The sequence below is a fragment of the Ambystoma mexicanum genome, chromosome 6p (assembly GCF_040938575.1).
Source record: "Ambystoma mexicanum isolate Mex_15411 chromosome 6p, UKY_AmexF1_1, whole genome shotgun sequence".
Lineage (NCBI taxonomy): Eukaryota > Metazoa > Chordata > Amphibia > Caudata > Ambystomatidae > Ambystoma > Ambystoma mexicanum.
In genome coordinates this window covers 1,003,200,882-1,003,221,481 of record NC_090935.1, presented here as the reverse complement: position 1 = coordinate 1,003,221,481, position 20,600 = coordinate 1,003,200,882, and the positions used below count along the sequence as shown (strand labels likewise).

At 46.2% G+C, this 20,600-nt stretch overlaps 1 protein-coding gene across 1 annotated transcript in view; it reads right to left on the bottom strand.

The window, feature by feature from the left end:
* Positions 1-11,055, bottom strand: part of CCDC192 (coiled-coil domain containing 192) — a 963,016-nt gene extending 951,961 nt beyond the window's left edge. The window contains exon 1 of the mRNA XM_069625619.1: positions 10,751-11,055. Within this exon, the coding sequence (XP_069481720.1) occupies positions 10,751-10,869 (119 nt within the window). The 5' untranslated portion in view covers positions 10,870-11,055. The remainder of the gene's footprint in view (positions 1-10,750) is intronic.
* Between the last annotated feature and the right edge of the window lie 9,545 nt (positions 11,056-20,600).

Below are 20,600 nucleotides of genomic sequence, written 5' to 3'. Positions count from 1 at the left end.
AGTTTTAAGGTGAAACTTTGTGAATTGCACACAAATGTTGCTATATTGGGTAAGTATGATATTAGTAAGTTGTAGGAAAACAGCATGCAATTGTAAAAACCCATGAAACTTACTGAAAAGACTTTGTTAAAGGGACGTTATGGTTACAAGCAAAGGAACTCATTTGTGCCGATTAAAGCCCGACTCAGGCAACTGAACCTGAAGTATATGTTACTATACCCCTCCAGACTGAAAGTGATCCACAAGGGCAGGGCGATCTTCTTGGAATCCCCGGCAGCCGCAAACATGTGGCTAGAAGACAACAATCTAGCTGCAGATAAAGTCCTTCAACCTACTGAAAATTTATGAACCCCCCGCGCCTGAGACGTCGAAGATACCGTGACTCATAAACCCAACTTGGACGTAAGGCAAATGACCTAAGAGAAGGTAAAATCACCCAACAGCTAGCAATGATGATACGGCCCTCGCTCGGCCCACGCCAGGCACAGGGCCCCGCCTCCCACGAACAGTACAGGACAGGCCTGTTGCCTGACCGATCTCCCTCGTGCCCGACACCCGGATGGGTCCTGACGGTACGAGAGCGCCTGAGCACCAGCAAGACCCTGTTGTTGCTGGGCGCACCAGTTACAGTTTTGTTAATTGTTTTTGTTCATACCACAGTCTTCAGAATATCAGCGGAGAGGAAACATGGGGCCGGAGGCCCTTGGGGGCGGCGGAAGAGAAAACATCAGAACCTAGAGGGAAAGCCACACCACCTGGAGACAGGGGCGGCAGGGAAGATGAAACCAAGACACAGGCCCAATGGCACTCCAACTTAAGGTGATGACGTGGAATGTGAGGGGCATGGGCACGTACCTGAGAAGGAACCGGATCCACTCCTACTTGCATAGGAAAAAGGTGTCAATAGCGATGCTTCAAGAAACCCACCTCACGGAAGAAACCACGGCCAAATTATCCGATAGATGGGGAGGTATGGGGAAAGGGGCCCCATACTCCAAATTCGCCAGAGGAGTGTTTACGTGGGTGAGTCCGACTGTGCCCTTCCACCTATTGGGCTATGAAGCTGATAAAGAGGGCAGATACCTAATATTATGGGGTACCATTGAATCCACGCCAATCTGCCTGGTGAACTCATACTTTCCGCAACATGGAATACCCTCACACCTTTCAACGCTCGGTGCCAAAATGATTCCTTGGAGAGAGGGCGCTTTCATATGGGGTGGCGACTTCAATTCCATCAGAAACCTGCGCTGTGGACAGATCAGACCCCCCCGTCTCTCAAATAGCCCTGCATCCAACGCGCTAAACATTGCAATAGAACAGCTCGACCTGGTGGACATTTGGAGGGAACAACATCGCACCGAGAGGTGCTACTCTGCCCTGCACAAGGTCCACACGAGAATAAGACTATCTGTTCATAGATTGTGAGCTGGCTCAACAAGTGGACGACACACTCTACCTAGGCAGAACCATATCCGATCACTCACCGCTGATCATGCAATGGGCCCCGAGAGGTCCCAGACCGCCTATCCCCCTATGGAGAATGCCACCCGCAGCACTCACAGACCACGCATTTAGGGAGGAACTTGGCACCAAACTTGAGGAATACCTAGACATTAACACAGGCTCAGTGTCAAGCTGGAACACACTATGGGAGGCCATGAAGGTTGTAACAAGGGGTGAAGTAATATCAGGTGCCGGTGGTATCCGTAAGCTCCTGAGACTGGAACTGGAGGAACTGGAGAACAAGATTACCCACCTGGAATCCGGAATCAATATCATGCCGGACGCCGAAATAGAATTAAAGAGCACCCGGGAGGAGTGCCTTTTGGCCTGGAACAGACTGTCCAAATTTGACTACGCGACCTACACGGCCAGAGCTCACAAAGAAGCGGATAAGCCTGGTAGAATGTTGGCCTGGCTATGTAGGCGCGAGTTCCCAAGACATCTCCCAACTGAAATAACCGATGAAAGGGGGATAACTCACCGGACGCAGCTAGACATTAACTCAGCTTTTGCAGCCTTCTACTCCAGATTGTACGCCCACAACACCAAAATACCAGTGGACGACATAAAGGCCACACTGGCCGAGATTGAGCTCCCAAGACTGACGGAGGCCCAAAGAGAGTCACTGGATGCGGAAATCACTACAGAGGACGTGACAGACGCGATTAAATCGCTGACCACCTGCAAAACCCCAGGGAGCGATGGGCTCCCGCCTGAATTTTACAAAGCGTACGAAGCGACCCTTGCCCCGACCCTCCACAAGGTGTATATGGAGGCATACGAAAACGGAAACTTACCCAACACCATGAAAGAGACAATTATCATCCCTATACTCAAACCCAACAAACCCGCCAATAACTGTGAATCATATCGCCCAATTGCCATGCTAAACTACGACTGCAAGATCCTGACGACAATCCTGGCTAAGAGGCTGGCGAGGGTGATTGGAACCCTGATTCATGAGGACCAGAACGGCTTTGTGCCAGGACGCAACACCACCGCGAACCTGAGGAGGCTCCAACACATCATGGCAGAGACCTATGATCGGGACGAGGACCTAGCAGTGCTCTCCTTGGATGCCATAAAAGCCTTCGATTCAATCTACTGGGAGTGGCTGATCGAAGTGCTAAAAGAATTTGGCTTTGGCGAGAGCTTTGTAAAGTGGGTCGAGGTACTGTATAACACACCGACAGCGAGAGTGAAGACTGGCAAGATATTGTCCGAAGCCTGGCCGATACAGCGGGGCACGCGGCAAGGATGCCCGCTACCCCCAATGTTATACATACTGGGCCTGGAGCCAGTGGCTGCCTATTTCAGGACACAACACTTCGACGCGGGCATTGGACTGGGCAGTGATTACGCCATAATATCCATGTATGCGGACGACGTCCTCCTATATCTGAATAACCCCCAGCTCAATGCACAAGTCGCATTGGACATCCTCGACAACTATGCTCGATACTCTGGAATAACATTTAGCAAACTAAAGTCGTGTGCGTTTCCACTGGCCAGACTCAGGGGTCTGGATGCGCCCGACCTCCCAGATGTTGGGATACAATGGCAACCACAGCAGTTCAAATACCTGGGAATCGAGGTGTGCCATACCCCAGCGCTCACGCACGAACACAACACGGAAAAAGCAGTAAGAGCCCTCCGCAAATCTATGAACTTCTGGTCGAAGTTACCACTGGCAGTTATGGGTAGAGCGGCAATAGTCAAGATGATAGTTCTCCCCCGTCTCTTATACCACTTCACGAACGTATGCTTCTACATCAGACCTCCTTTCTTCAAAAAACTAGATTCTTTGATCAAGGACTTCATATGGGGGTCGTCTAGACACAGGATCTCCCTACCCACACGCACGCTCCCGTACAAAGAAGGTGGGATACAACTACCCGATCTGCAAAGGTACTACCTAGCCGCGCAGCTCAGCCACACAACGAAATGGCTCTCTGACGACCTCTCAGCAGAAGTAGGGCTCCTGCAACATCCGACTCCCAAACTGTTCCCTAAAGAAATGCTTTGGAACCCGACGAAACAAACTTCTGGAGTCCCCATGATTGTCAACCTGGGCAGGCAGGTATGGGCCAGAATTGGCTTCCTTCGACAAATGCAACACCCTTATAATCCCAATACTCCCATCCTGGTGGATGTGTGCAAAACTCAGGCAGGCTTGGCGACAGCCAGGAGGTGGGAGAGAGCCGGAATCTATACATGGGGAGATCTGTTTGAAGACGGCACGTTCAGAGAGCTCGAATCGCTACAAGCCAACGAAGGCATCCCGAACACCCAGTTCCTGCGGTACCACCGCCTCAAGCGGACAGCAAAGGCACAGTGGCCTGACTGGCCAGAAGAACCCCCACCGGACCCCCTCCTCCAGGAGATGTACGATCTAGCAGACGGTTGGAAACCGGTCTCCCGCTTGTACACCAAACTAAACGATAGACCCAACCCGAAAAGCGCGTCCCTGAGACAGAAATGGGAATCCGAATTAGGGATTGCGCTAACCGACAGTGAATGGGAGCGAATACTACTATACCCCAAGGAGGTGTAGAGGAACATTAGATTTAAACAAGTTCAATTGAACGTGCTATACAGGACATACATGACCCCACTAAGAGTTGCTACCTTCAACAAACATGCACCGCCGAACTGCCCCTGGTGCGGAAATGACAAAGCGGACATGGTCCATATGTTTTGGACTTCCACCATGGACCAGAAATTTGCTGTTTTGGTGCAACGTACCTGCACCGCAGCGGGACTCACGAAATATGAGTGGAACCCAAAGGAATGCCTACTGGGAGCTCATCCCAGGCCTAGCAAACACAAACACCTGGTCAAACTAATGGACCTAGCCTGCATCCTTGCAAAACGTTCCATAGCAATGGCATGGAAATCCCCAAGGGGCCCAAGGCACGGACGTTGGCTTATGGACCTGGAAAAGTGGACGGAGGCAGAGACCAGGGCCTGGCAGGATGGAACCCGCTCAAACGATGATGACTCCAACGACACCCTAGACTCATGGAAGGCCCTGGTGCGTGACATCCAATTTGCCTCCGACCACAAACCCCCCTGAGCTTTCACCCTCACTAGAGACTTGCTTGTGACTTACCCCAAGAATGGTCAACCTGATAACCAAGCCCCCGTGAACTTGGGTGTGCCGCACACCAGCCCCTCGCCCGCCGCCACAATTACGAACAATATATTGACCTATGAAGACTGTGGTAGTTAATTAGTTAATTTGATTTAGTTTGTTTGTTGTGTTACCGTTTGATGGTTGTGTTGTATTTATATAAATGCCAATAAAATACTTTTAAAAAAAAAATTAAAAAAAATGGTTACAAGCAAAACCGAAAAACCTCGGAAATTCACCAGTTATGTTAAGTTTAGCAACCATAACTCGTGCCACCACCGTGCACTGCTAAGACTAATACCCAGGACATCAAAGATGACATCACAAATGTCAGTGATGACATCACATGTGAAATACATTTTAATGAAAAGTCCCTACAAGGGGTTGTGTTTATAATGTTGGTAACAAGATGTCAGGGGTGATCAGGAGACCTATTATGAACTACTTAATGTATTAAAGAATGTACTCATATAAACAACATTGTATTGGAGTGCTGTTAATACAGGAACCTAATCATATATAAACATATGCAATGACTGCAGCATGCACCACAGAAGTACAATATTTATAATCTTGTAATTTTGGAAAGTACAATAATGAATGCTACCTTATGCAAGTTTTGAGTAATGTTAAACATGTAATAGCTAGCTAACAATTGAAGACTTACTACACTTGTGCTAGTTCATATGAAGAACCACAATGCATACAAATCAGAGGCACATACAGGGAAACTAAAGTAAGGAAGAAAGAAACAGCATCATCAGAAAATGGTAATAACATTAAAGTTTATCTTCATGTATACAAATGAATTGTGTGTTTGAGGCCTGCTTATTTCCCCATAAATGTGCACCATTAGCTTAGATATATAGCACCTTTTCAATTTTAATAATTCTGACTGTCAGTGAACAAAGCCACCTGGCATATATATGTCAGTGAACAAAAACAAGTGGCCCAGATATGTGATGTCATCAGTGATGTCATCAATGACATTTGTGATGTCATCTTTGATGTCCTGCACGTTAGTTTTAGCAGTGCAAGGTGGTGGCAGGAGTCAGAGGCGTTGCTAGGGGAAGGAGGCTGGGGTGGCTATAGCCCCGGGTCTTTTGGTCGTAGTCCAGGATAGAAGCTCAGGGGTGACAACCAAAAAGGCTAGCTAACCCCCAGTCTCGACAGACCCAAAATTAGCGTCGCCCCAGATCTTTTCCAGACGTAGCATCACCCCTGGCGGGAGTTATGGTTGCTTAGCTTACCATAACTGGCGAAATTCTGAGGTTTTTCATTTTTATTTGTAACCATAACGTCTATTTAACAACGTTTTTTCAATGAATTTCATAGGTTTTTATTAGTGCAACTTAACCATAACGTCTCTTTAACAAAGTTTTTTCATTGAATTATATTTATAAAATTGGGCTTCATAGTTACATGAATTGTACAATAAGTATATATTACAACTCAGGTAGACATGTAGATGTTAATTCACTTTCTCACCACGTCTTACAGAGTAATGGCGTAGAGTGTTTACTATGGCAGCGCCCACTGGATTTGTATACTAGCGCAGTGAGCCTGTTTTCTTTGTTTAGCTCCTGAATTCAGTAACTATGTTCTCTTTCATCTAGTAAGTCTTATTGATGCAAGTGTGTGTTTTGTAGAATTGTTAGTATGATTGTTGATGCATGAATGGTGGTCGGAGTTTGTTTTTTCCCCCGGCAAGGTGATGCAGCACCTCGTCTGGAGTTGGGTAGCAATATTTATATATTTTATTTTTTGTACCCATGTGCATAACTTTGCCATAATTGTATTTTGTTGTTTAAAAAAAGTTTCAATGAATGTATACCTATGAGTGTGCGAGTCCATGCATTGCATATCTGTTATTTTAGTTCTTGGAATGTTTTTGTAAGATTACAGGGGTTCCTTTTTCTTGTTGTTATTGTTGATTCCCACTGAGCCCCTGTGTGAAATTGTAGTAGTGGGTTGACCTCATTTTTGTGTGGTGGTTTGACAACTAGCCTGCAATAAGAACATAATGTACAGTCTTTTACACAGGTATCATATGCTGCCAAGTATTGTATTGTGCTCAATGCCAGACTCCTTTAGCTTCTAGGTGGGGATCAAACACATTTTGCACAGCATCGCCTTGTTTTTTGGATTAACAATGTATATATATATATATTATACACCAGCGGTTTGCCACCTGTGTCCATCCAGATATTTTAGACTATGACTCCCATTATCCCTTTTCATAAACTGTGATAAATAGGGATGCTGGGCGCTGCAGTCCCAAACATCTGGACAGTTAAAGGGAGTAGCCACCTGAGCATTATAATAGGTTTGCAGACCATTTCCTCAGTCTGTCCCGGGAGTTATGAGCCTATAAACCTTGTTAAATGCCTATGCAGCACCGAGGCCTGGAACTGGGTATTCAGGGCCCATAACTCCTGCTGAGGCCCTCTGGCGGGTTCTATAAAGCTTAAATACCAAACTTTACTAAAATGCCAACTGTAACATAATAATCATATAATTTAAGTTCAGACAGATATTATACTCATCTAGTAATGACATCCCAACTAACCGATTATAATGTAAACAGCTGGCAAATTGTTCAAGTTGTAAGCTACTAGCTAGCCCTAAAAAGTCACTTGCCACCTCAAATCTACACATACACACAGCAGACCATTTCTTACTCCACAACAATCATTTTTCACTAGGTAATGGCAAGTGGCGGGTGCACATTTTGCACCAGAAGCTAGTAGACTATTGCATTCTATAAGCGACATTGTTGCACTGCTCTCCACAGTAAACTTTAACCTTTCCAAACCCTCTTCATTTACATGTCCAAGCACCCCACGGAAAAACCATCCCTGCTCCTCAAATGTGGCAGATGACCTCCTAATAACAAGACAGCTGCACAATTAGCAAGATACTGGATTCAGCCACCACAGAGTCCAAAACGAAAAAGTGGGAGCCACAGGCACTACCTGCTCTCCCTATCTATCTGTCCATATAAATGGCAGGTATTGACACCCAGTCAATAAGAGTCTACTGCACTAAGGCTGATTTGATGTGATGTAATATGTGTTCATAGAAAGGTTATTATGGACCTCCTCTTGGTCAATCAGAATGTTCAGCATGCAGTCAATGACTAATAATATTCAGTGTATTCCAAACATTTTCACTTCAAGAGCAGACAGGGAACAATAGAAAGCATTTCTAAGCATTCAAGAAACAAAGCAATTCCCCAGAATGATATATTTCACTGCACCTTCAGTGGGACAAGCAACATCCAACTTAACATACAAAAGTAAAAGCTAAATCAAGGAACAATGCTCTCCTTTTTGTACAGAGAAAATGTTCTTTTACATTGAACCCTGTGCATCCTTAGACGAAAACCCGGTTCCAGTTCAACCAAGTCTATGATTAAAATGCTTACACTTAAAAGATACACGTGTTTAGAAACTATTGCAGAATACATTCATTTAATTTAGTAACACTGTTTGTGTATTTACTTTACTCGCTATTAAAGTAACTTTTCTTTACGTCACTGCCACAACTCCAAAACCTGTACTGCTTTTATCACAATGTTATTATTTTGTGAGGTGGGGCAATTATTCATGATGATGTAGTGTAATGTATTGCAACTAGTTGTTGTGTGAGGTAGTTATTTCTAAAACACTACAATCAGGGACAGTTAACACCTCGTGGAGAGGATAATGCCCTGTAGCCCCTACCTATCTGTGGGAGGACAGCTGATTGAAATTAGGTAAATACTGCACACCTGCGTGAGAAGGATATTTATTATGAGACCTGGGGAGCTCTAGTAGGGGTGACAATGCACCCTGCTCTGTGGTCACAACGAAGACGCCCCCGCCATACAGCGGCTTCATTCATAATCTGATACATGATGTGGGCAGACTTCACATTCCTTTGCTCCGGGGTATCAAATTGTGTTCTTGTTTGTGATGGAACTCCCTTCTTTAGCTCCTGCACATAGCTTTCCAAAGAGATCTTCCATACATCAATACCTAGTAATGGGCCAGAGATACTGCAAATACAAGATTGCCGTCCTATGCCCACATCCCCTCCACCTCGTAACTCCTGTTAATTCTCTGACAGTATGCTTCCCTTTACCTTCTGCAGAAGTGGCTCCCCTTGCAGGTGAAGAAAATGCTGCACCCAGCTTCATGGGGTAGTTGGAGGTATCCTCTATTCCATCTTTTATCTTGCCAGCTCCTCATCTCATCCATTCCCGTGAAGAATCACCTACAGAGTTTCAGAATCATTCTGAAGCAGATGTAAGGGAGTTGCCGCAATGCCAGCTTAGGAGGCTGCAGGTCCGGGAATTAATTGTTGGCCTGTGGCTGCATGCACTGTGGGAAAGGATTTTGAGGCCTTTTGGAAACAAAGCTAGGGTTCTGGGAGAACAATCCAGGAATTCTGCTGTCTGACATCATTTCTTGACATAAAATGGGCAAACGTCCAAGCAAGGCCGAATGAGAACATCACCTGAGCACGCTCGAATTAGATTAGGTACAGTGTTGTACCTGCTAACCAAAATACTATGGAAGGTTAAGTGACCGCCTGGGGTTTCCATATCTCAGGCAACCCTTTCTTTGCACGAAGCTAAAGTTCATGCTTTTCATAACCCTCAGCACTTTGCTTACGGTAATGAGGGGAATTTCCAAACGCCCCCCGCGCCCCCCAGTCATCTGCCGATTCCCAGATCCTTGCTGCACACTGAGCACAATGTACTTATTGGAAAGACTGAAAGAGACAGAGAGAGAGAGAGATGGCACATGCGCGCAATGGTTTGACAGTGGAAAAGTGAGAATGGCCAGAGTCAGAGGTAGAAGTATGCAGAGAAGAAAAGGCTGTTGTTGATTGCTAGTCATTTTCATGCTTCGAATGCTTTTAGAGAGATGCCAGCCCACTCCAGGATGCCTCAGGACATATCAAAAGTACCTTACCCCAAGGCCACTGTTATCGAGACATCAGCGGGACCATACCGAATGGATTCTCTAAATTACTCACTGGGACCTCCCTCAACGTCCCCTCTACACTTCTATGACTTCTACACTCATACTATGCATGTACCAATGAAGCCACTCGTACTTGCCTGCTAGGGGGGGGTGATTGGAATGGGGGCTGGAGGGTAGGTAAGCACAAGACAGCTCCTTCTCACAGCAGTTCTTAAATGTGTAGTTTCAGACGTGAAGGAGAGAGTTAACTGCTTGTAACATTAAAGCGGCACCTAAATAGTCTCATTAAACTGTAGAGCAGTTAGATGCCCCCACACAAGTAAATTTACCCCTCACACCGCAGTTTCTGACGTTAGTGCCTCTCCAAACATTTGAAGAGTTACCCCCCACACTCCGAAATGTTAGGCTAAGTGCACCTCTGTTGTGAGGCACAAGGCATCATTTCTATGCGAAGAGGCAGAATTTTTAAAGGATAGGCGCGCCAGAATTTTTCTCACGAGGTGCAGTCTGACCAATGAACGGCCCTGCACTAAAGAAACCATGCTTTAGTTACTTGATGGGTGCGGATTGTTTATTGCATCTGGGTCGCACAGTACTTCTAATCAATGCAAGGGTATTGGGGTGAATTGCAAGGATAAACCGTATTGCTCAAATACACACACGTGTTGATAAAACAAGCTCATCCACACAGTTGTAAAGCTTATATTGCGCTATGCAACTTTCAATGCTCCCATTGTATTTTGGAAATCAATAAAATACATTTTTAAATAACTTCAGTTAGGGTGGTGTTGTGTATACCTGTCATTGCCAATTGCCAATATATGTTTGGCAAAGGTACGTGCTGTTTCACTTTCTGCTTAATTACTAATCTCTCTATATTTTGCCTACTTTATATCCAGAACGCGGCATGTGTGTGTAACGTGTACAGTTGTCTCCATTTAATGCCAATGGCACGGATGTTTACTTTGAATCCCTTACACTGGGATTATCAGACACAGAGTTGCAAATGACGCCTCAATTCCCAGAGACCGCAGCTGCTAGTGTGCCATCAGAGGGCTGTGGGAAGAAGTAGAAAGTTGGTTGACTTTCAAAACAGAACCGCTCGAAATGTTCAGCTAGAAGATGGGGTGTAACTGACCTGGGCGATCGCCGCGCCCTGCCTCCCGCTGACCCCCCACGGGGCTGGGGCTGGGGCGTGGGCTGGGTCTCCGGGTTCATCCTCACCACCCTGGAGCTGCTGCTGGCTCCCGCGCCCATGATGGCCGGCTCCGGGATCGGCTCTTGCTGGAATGCCGCAGCTCACAAGCTGGTTTGGACCACGCTGACAGTTAAACTGGGCTGTGCGTTCCAACATAGCAACCGCTCACGAGTCGACCTGTTGATGTTGGTAACTGCACACGCCGACGTCTGAGCGTGCGCAAAGGGGAGTGCTGTCAAACGCGTGGCGTGGACACTGGACGCTCACACAGAAAGTTGGGTAGCTGGTGAAAAGCGAAGAAGGACTATCAGAACCTCCACAGAGGACATCGCACGTGTTAGGAATGCGACGCCTTTCACGATTTCCACTCTCCTGCCATGCTTGCGGTAGAGATAGGTGTTAGATATCACCCTAGACGGTATAACTTGCATAATTGGTACATTGTGGTGCCTTGTGGAGGTGCAGGACCGTTAGGGTGAGTTAGCACCTGGTACCAATGCACATTCTGGCCTGTCACTAGTACTGCAAATAATTCTTTGTCAGGAACATAGGCTTTTATTGTGCTGTCCCTCGCTTAATTCTCGACCGGCAAAGTACAACATTTAACAGGTAGAACAACAAAAGTACAACTCCCTAAATGAACAGGGGTAACTGCTGTCCAAACTCGATTGTCCAATGGTGCTGAATCAGGTGATATCCTCAAATGATACTCCTCGGATCCTCATAACCGACTATTCTCTAATCCACACTTCCACTTTCATTGCTCCTTGAGCAACAGGTAGCACTTACCCTTCTTACTGTGCTTAGGTGTTGCATACATGCCAACCATCCCGATTTTGGCGGGAGACTCACAATCTTTTAATCAAATGTGTTAATAGTTTTTACTTTCTCCCTCCTAAAATAATTCTAATCCCAATGCAATCCAATGGTAAAATTAATTTCTCCCGCATTCTAAAACAACATATCCCACCGAGTTGCTGCAAAATGTTGGCACGCATGGCATTGTTAAATAGTGCATTAGCCAATTCGTGTGCCACTCTCGTTGTGAAGCGCAATCTCTTAAATTGCACATGCAAATCTGACCGCTTCTGGGAGGAGCGTTGGTGTTCGTGTCAGAGCACCACAGCGGGCACGCAGAAGTGGGGGGCACGGAAGTGCAACAGGAGCGAAATAGATTTGAGATTCTTTGTCAAGACTCGGAGGCTCGGATTTTGCTCAACTCAACTCTTTACTTCTCGAGCAGCCAGCAAACAGTTAATCTCAAACTGAAGCACACTGACAAATACCGACCAATACTACAATACCCATGAAAACTTGCAAATTTGAAGTGTTTGTTCCATTGGTTTAAACAATCATGTGTTCCCAACAGTCCAATCATGTAATTCCATTCCATATAAACACTTTGTTCCCTTTTCCTTCTTCCTCTTTCTTTGCTCGAGCAGCTGAGATAAGTCAATTTCTTTACACTTTATGGGTATTGTGCATGGAATGTGTGAAGCGCGTGAGTTTATTAGTGCAAGTTCATTAGCGTGTGTGATTTCATTTGGTGGAGTTTATCCGCGGGTGAGGAGAGCGCAACGGGGCTCCACTCCGGCTCTCAGCAGGAGGCAGTGTGGCAACGGAAATTTCGGGTGGAGCGCGACGGACTCTTGGAGGTTTCAGCACTATGCTTTAAATTCCGAATACAACCGCCTGGAGCTTGGCATAATTGACCACGGAATTAGTGTGTTAAGAGGAGTTGGGCCGTTAGAACAGGACGAAAAAGCATCCGGAGCGTTAACGCTAGTCAGTGATCAATGGCAGAGCCTCATTCAAGACTCACCACCTGCCGGCAGCAGGACCACACCGCAGGTTACAAACCCTGCCAAGAATAAGGTGAAGTGATGGGCTCATTCCCTAGTGAAACTAAAAAACTCAAGGGGTCAAAGACCATAGAGTAAGCTCCCTAGAGACAGGCACAGTCCCATGATAAACTGTCAAGTGTACACTCAGAGACCTGCCTAGCTACAAAAGAAATAAAGAGACGGGGTATTCTGCAAATAAAATGGCACAGACAAACAGCATGAGTAGGGATTACTCAGATGAGGAATCTGGCTACCGTCATGCAAGTGGCATCAGGCTGAGCCAAACCGTCCAGAGGGTTATGAGTGCCAGTGGAGCCACGCTGCGAGAAAGCAGGGGTATCATGGAAGACTTTGAGGCCTTCTCTCAGGGCATGGATGAGTTGAGGAGAGAGACACGCAGGGAAAGGGGGGGGGGAAGGAAACCCAGCAGGGTTTGTAGCGGCCAGACCCCTCCAGGTTTGCCACACAGAAGAAAGGGTGGCAAAAGAAAGGCAAAGTCATGGGCCAAACACGGCTGTGATTCTTCAGAGGAATACTCTGAGATGAACTGCATAAGCAGTGAGGATTCTGAGGACGGTAGTACCAAGAGTCAGAAGACAATGTCAGGGGATGCACCCAGAAGCAAAAAAAGCAAACGTACGGACGAGGAGCCTCAGAGGGACGAATTTGACCCGGCTGCTCTTATTCATCCAAGGTCCACTGAATGGGAACCCCGAGACAATATCACAACAGACCTCCAGAAAAGACTGAGGGCACCACTGAGCAAGGAGGTGAGAAATAGGATGAGGGTGGAATGCCCCAAGGGGCCAGACGGGGTGGCAGAAACCCCAAAGATTGATGACCATACGCTGACCTTCATGGGAAGGTACGGTAAAAACATCAAGAAGGTCATCAACCGCTCATGTAGGACATGCCAAGATAAGTTGCTTGATGTCGTAGGGCCAATCACGAAGATATGGCAACTGGCAGAAGAGGCTAAGCAGAGAAGGAAGCCTATCGACCCAGTAGTCGCATCAGGCTGGGCACGGAAGCCATTATGCCTGGTAAGGAATGTGAATAGTGCCATCGCAAACGGAAAGAAGGCGCTCAATCCTTATGAAGATCAATTCCAAGTTAGGAGAGTTAGCCCCATCTGAAGCAGCTGCAGCAGCAAGGGGTACATTGTTTGGTGAAACTTTAATTAAAGATATGGCGGAGTTTGCCAGTACATACGCTACATTGGACAAAGCACAGGCGCTCCTAAAGAAGATCTTCGGGAGGAAGGTTTTTGACAGGGCTGGCAGAGCCAGAGGCTGCTCTGCCAGCCATTACTCTCAATACAGACCTTCAGGCGACAGAGCTTACTGGAGAGAACAGGACGATTGAAGAGCCAACCCCTTTTTCCCATCCAGGGGAAGGGGCAGGGGCAGACACTGGAGAGGCAACGCCAAGCACCAGCAGCAAAACCCCACAGGTGAGAGTTCAAAATTTAATAGAGGGCTCACAGTAGACATTCAGACCAGCACTCAGAGATCAAAGAGGTTTTCTAAGCAACATGTTCCTTGTAAAGGGCAAACACAAGGTCAGACCCGTGAACAACCTCAGGGCACTACAGACTGTTCAGGATGGAGGGCATCCATCTGCTGATGGACATACTCCAGGAGGGAGACTGGCTAGCACGGATAGACCTCAGGGACGCATACCTGACGGTCCCCATTCATCAGAGTCAATGTCAATTCCTTCAGTTCCTGTGGAGGGATCAGAGATGGGAGATTTCATGCCTCCCGTTTGGGCTAGTGTCAGCTCTGTGGGGCTTCACGAAGCTGGTGAAGCCGGTAGTAGGACACCTCAGACAGCAAGGTGTCAGAGCGATCATATACCTGGATGATATACGCATTATGTGCCAGGACAAGGAGTTACTGTCGGAGCAGGTGAAGAAAATGACAAACCTTTTGAAACAACTGGGGTTCCTAGTGAATTGAGAGAAAACACAGTTGATCCCAGCCCAATCAATGGAATTTCTGGGTTTTATGGTGGACACGATTCTGGGCACGCTCAGTTTATGTCTGGTGAAAGTGAACTCCAGCAAGAGAGAGATAAAGACCATGTTGTCAAAGGAGGATGTATCGGTAAGAGGACTGGCCAGATTAGTAGGCCACCTGTCATCTTCGCTACAAGCCAAATGACTTGTATCGAAAATTCCCAGGTCCCCTTCATTATCAGGCATTACAATGTCTGAAGATAAAACACATCAGGCAGGACCTACCATACAACCAGAAGGTCCCCATTTCGCAGGAAGAGAGGATAGAGCTAGAGTGGTGGTATCACCACATGGAAGCGTGGAATGGCAGAGCGATGTTTGGCTCTTCCCCGGGTCTAATCATAGAATCGGATGCCAGCAGCTGGGGCTTGGGGGCCCGATGCGGGAACTGGACGACCGGGGGGTGAGGGTCAGTGAATTAGCTTGCCCTCCACATCAACTGCCTAGAGTTGTTTGCAGGATCTTTTGTAATACAATGCTGGACACAGAAAAAGGCAAGGTGCTCCATTCTTCTCAAGATAGACAATGTGTCCGCGGTTAGGTACATCAACCGACTCGGAGGAACAAGATCCAAGATACTGGCAGAATTGGCGAAAGAATTTTGGCACTTATGCCTTCAGAGAGGGGTCAGTGTAACGGCAGAATATTTACCAGGTGCACAGAGCCAGATACTGGACTGGAATTTGAGACACCTGAGGGACTCCAGCAATTGGCAACTGGAGGAGGCAGTCTTTCAAGTGATCTTGAGACTCAGGGGCCCCTGTCAGACAGATCTTTTTGCCTTGTGACAGAACAGGAAGTTGCTGAGGTTCTACAGCTGGAGGCTAGATCTAGAAGCGTCAGCTACGGATGCCTTTATCCAGTCCTGGGGACCAGCAACAGATAATGCATTCCCCCCATTCACTATGGCACTGCGAACGCTAGCACAAATCAGGAGACAGAGAGTGAAAGTGAAAATGGTGACCCCCGATTGGAGAGGTCAAGCGTGGTTTCCAGACCTCTTGGAAATGTTATACGAGTTGCTACTACCTCAAATGGAAGACATTATGTTGGGCCTGATAGGGGACAGACACCCGCTAGTTCAAGCAGTGAATCTGAGATTGGTAGCGTGGGCGATTTCGGGAAAACCTGGGCCAAGCTGGGCCTTTCAAGAGAGGCTCAAGAATTTATCAGTGAATCCTGGGCCCCAGGAACCAGGAAAGCATACAGAGGTGCATGGCACAAGTGGTGCAATTGGTGTATGGAGAGGGATGTACATCCCGTTAGAACAGATATAGTACATGTGGTGAACTTTCTAGCGAATCAAGAGGCTCAGAACAAGGCCTATCGAACGATTAACAATTATAGATCAGAGATATTAGCCGGACACAAGTATTTTGAGAGTAGTTCAATAGGCGAACATCCGCTAATATGTAGATTAATGAAAGGGATTAAGAGTTTGAGACCTCCAACCCTGAGATATTCACAAATGTGGGATGTGAGTGTAGTTTTGCAAATGTTTGAGCCATGGACTGACAATGAAGACTTATCCAGAAAGTCTCTTTGGGCAAAACTAACTACATTGCTATGCTTAATTTCCTGCAAGAGGGTTTCAGATGTTAAGGAAGTAGACAGTAAATCCCTTTCACCTCCAGGAGTAAGATTTTATATAGGATAGAGGACTAAGACAGGAATAAAAACTGTAGAATACTCAGCATTTCCAGACAGACCCAGGTTATGTCTGATTAGATGCCCTAAGACGTATCAGAGGGTGGCAGCTCAGTATAGACCAGCAGGGGAATCCCAATTATTGATAGCAGTAAAGAAACCTTTCAGGGCGGTGGCATCAGCTATTAGCGAGATGGGTGAGATTGTGCATGAGCCAGGCCGGCATTGATGTTGCTCATTTCAGGGCACATTCCGCTAGAGGGGCCATGGCATCCTCAGCGTTCAAAATGGGAGCTTGCTTAGAGGATATTATGAAAGCGGCAGACTATTCTAGTGGGTCGACTTCCAACACTTTTTACTTTAGACCAGTGGATCAAGTAGCATCGCTGGTGGTAAGTAAGCTTTAAATAAGCATAATCCGAGCCTCCGAGTCTTGACAGAGAATACAGATTCTGATGCCCAGTCATCACATTACTCCTTCACTGTCCCGTTGGCAGTGCATTGCTGCAGGCATTCAGAGGACTTGAGCGCCACTCAGCATGCAAGGTCACCATCTGCTGGTGAATCATACTATCCTTTTTTCATTAATGAACACTAACCTGCCTAGAAGCAGGGGGTAAGAGAACACCTGAGGCATCCAATCCCATAATCAATATGGCTTCATCTTGTAAGCAATGGTATCAGGTCCCAAGCCACTTGGACAACAGCATCAGGCCACTTCTATATGGGCAACAGCCGGTACCAGGAAAAAGCTCTGAAGAGCACTAATGCATAAACATTTCTACAGAATGCTGTGACCCAATGCTTTCCTCAGGATTTCATTGCAACACAGACATGTTAAGAGGGGTGGACAGTCATAATGTCGACAGTAAAAATGTCGACAGTCAAAATTTCGAAAAATAAATGTCGAAAAAAATAATGTCGACAAACAATAATGTCGACATTTTTTCGATATTTTTTCGAAATTTTGACTGTTTATTGTATGAATAAATAAATAAATAAATATATAACTTAGATGTGTTGAGTATGAGGGGTGGTGGGGGGTGTGGGGTGGTGGCAGGGAGTGTTGGGTGAGAGGGGTTGGTGGAGACACCCCCATAGTAAATGATACTCTTTTTATTTATTTAATTATTGAATAAATAAATAAATAAATATATAATTAGTATGTGTTGAGTATGAGGGGTGAGAGGGTGGTTGGGGGGGTGTGGGGGGGTGGCAGGGGGGTGTTGGGTGAGGGGGGGTTGGGGGGTACCCCCCCCATAGTAAATGATACTCTTTTTATTTATTTAATTATTGAATAAATAAATAAATAAATATATATATAATTAGTATGTGTTGAGTATGAGGGGTGGGAGGGTGGTGGTGGGGGGTGTGGGGGGGTTGCAGGGGGGTGTTGGGTGAGGTGTTGATAGTTCTAAGTGACATTTTTTTGTCGACATTTTTTTTTCTAAAAAATGACTTTTTACATTATAAGTATAGGATGTCGACATTATTGTTTTCGACATTTTTTTTCGACATTTTTGTTTGTCGACATTTTTGTTTCGAAATTATGACTATAAACCGTTAAGAGGAGACTCAAAGGACAAGAACTCTGACAGTCTGCACTTAGAAATCACCCTGAGTTTTAAGAGAATCCTGGGCTCGTTGGTGGATGACATGGGTAGAAAAGCTCTGTTTGCCGGATCTTGGTCCACTGCATTGGAAGCTAAGCACGATGGTGGGCTGGATAGCCTTTTCACAAGGTGACAGAGCTGACAGATTGAAGCTTCCAAAGAAGGAAGAGCTTGTACTTCTCGTGAAGCCGGCAGAACAGGAGGAAGTGCCAAGACCTGCAATATAAAATACTCTTTCACCTCCTCTGGTGAAAAGGTCAGAGATCACTGATGTTTAGTTCAGAGAAAGAGAAAACCTTAATGATAAGAGAGATTGGCGAGTTGGTGTGACAGTGAGTAATCGCCCCTGCCATTTGGGAGCCGGTCAGTTTTGTGATCAATCTTTTCCTGGTCAAAAGAAAGCTCAAGTTCAGAGCCATCATTAATCTCAGGACTCTCATCGCCCCTGTTAGTGGACTGCTTGGGTACAAAACTGCTTTTGCTGGAGGGCTGAATGTACCACATACGCCCCATACAGTGGGCTGAACTAACCATGGGAATGAGCAGGTGGTAGGGGTCTGAAAGCACACATTTGATTTAAAAAGTGGGTTTTAAGGTGAACTTTTTATTTATTACTTTCTGACTGTAAAATGTGATGCATAACCTTTTAATGGCACTTTATTTAAATTATATGACTAGAATCAAGTTTTCAAATAGAAGTAAAACTGCTTGTATCGTGATGTAAAGACAACAACTGAACCACAGAGGGTTCACACACCTGACATGACAGACAAAGTGACTGACAGAATTTAATTTAGGGCAGGCAAAACTTCTTCGTTAAACCCATATGACTTGGAGGGCCATAAATAATGTCTTCAAGGGCCTCATTTGGCCCACGGGCCACATGTTGTCCACCACTGGTGTGTCAGGATTTCAAGATGGAGGAGATTAATTTTCTCCAAGATGGATTGCTAAAAGGTGACTGGCTGGCATGGCAGAATCTCTAGGACATGTATCTTGCAATTCCTTATAGTGTTTCCTTCAATTCGAATGACGGAACCAGATGTGGGAGTTCACATATCCCCCCATTTGTCTTTCATCCATTCTTTGGCGCTTTACTAAGCTTCTCAAGGCAGTGGTGATCAAATTGAATACACAGGGTAAGAAGATAATTTTCCTGGATGACATGTGTCTCATGTCACAGGACAGAAAGCTCCTACAGTCGCAAGTGAGTCAAGCAGTGAGTGTGTCAGAGGAGCTGGGCTTCCCAGTGAATTGGAAGTCAAAGGTGGTCCCTTCTGAAAAGCTGGCATTTCTGACCTTTGTAGTGGGCTCAGCTCAGGAAATGTTCAATCTTCCCTTGTTGCAGGTGAACACTGTCAAAATAGAGGTTAAAGTGACCTTGTCGAAAGCACGGCTACTCATTAGAGAGCTAGCGAGAATTGTGGGGTGGCAAGCTTCTTTACCCCAGGCGGTCTTTCCCAGTTCCCCGAACTTCCACGCCTTGCAAGGGTAGAAGATCCAGCAGCAGTTGAGGATGGGGTTGTCCTAGGATCGGAGAGTGCCTCTGTCAGAGTAAGAGAGGATGGAATTGCCTTGGTGGCTTTAACACAGAAACATGGAATGGAAGAGAGATCTTTGGGTACTCTGCAGATGTGGTGATCGAATCCGAAGCAAGTTGGAGAGGCTGGGGATCCAGTTGCAAAGAGTTCTCAGCCATAGAAATGGATCATTTGTTGTGAAGTGCTTAAAGCATCTGTTTTGGTGGATTCAACAAACCCTACATTTATTTTTCTGCAAGCTATGTCCTCTCTTCTGGATGTGGAAGTGCAGAGGGCAATCTGCCATGCGAGTGGTGACATGGCATGCAGGCACCTATGATTTTTGTCAGTTCATAGATCCCAGGGTACCACATATTTTCTCGCACTGAGCTTTGTTCTTGACAATTCCTTGCCTTTGTGTACCCTGCTGGGAAGCATTGCAACCCTTGTGGAGAGTGATGTGGGAATGATGATTCATCTGCCCCTGAGCTCTAGCACTTCCTCAGCCTCGGACAGTTCTTCACAAATGGTGGCCATGTCAGCGAGTACTGCTTTTTTATTTTTATTTTACATTTATAAAGCGCTCACACAGCCCGAAGGCATCGAGGCGCTGTTATAGGAATTGTTTGTTTTTCTTAGTTACGTATTTTTTTTGTCTTAGTTAGGTATTTATAACGCGCTTAAACACCCAGAGGTTTCTAAGCGCGGACCCGGGGATCGAACCTGTTGTTGCTTCGTGTCGTCTTGCTTCCAAGACGCGCACGCTGCCGCTGAGCTATCCTCCCGGGACATATGGTGTCTCTAGGGGCTGTCAATTAAATGACATCTTCTGTTGCCCAAACTGGATGCTAGATGGGACAATTTAAATGAATTTGTATTTATTTGTTTCCTTAACATCTGTGCTTAGAGGATGAAGAAGCATCACTTCAGTCACTGTGCACGTATGTGCCTCTGTATTTTCCAATGTTTGTACTTCCTGTCAGGGCGGTGACCTCGGTTATTGGAACAGGACATCGGCCTGTTATCACATCCTTACAACTGAAGCATCCACTTCTCAATCCTGTGACCTGGAAGCTACCCTGCTGGAACCTGAGTAACTTTTCTACTACCATTGTTGGAGGTGGTGCCTGGAGGTGGTGCCTGAAC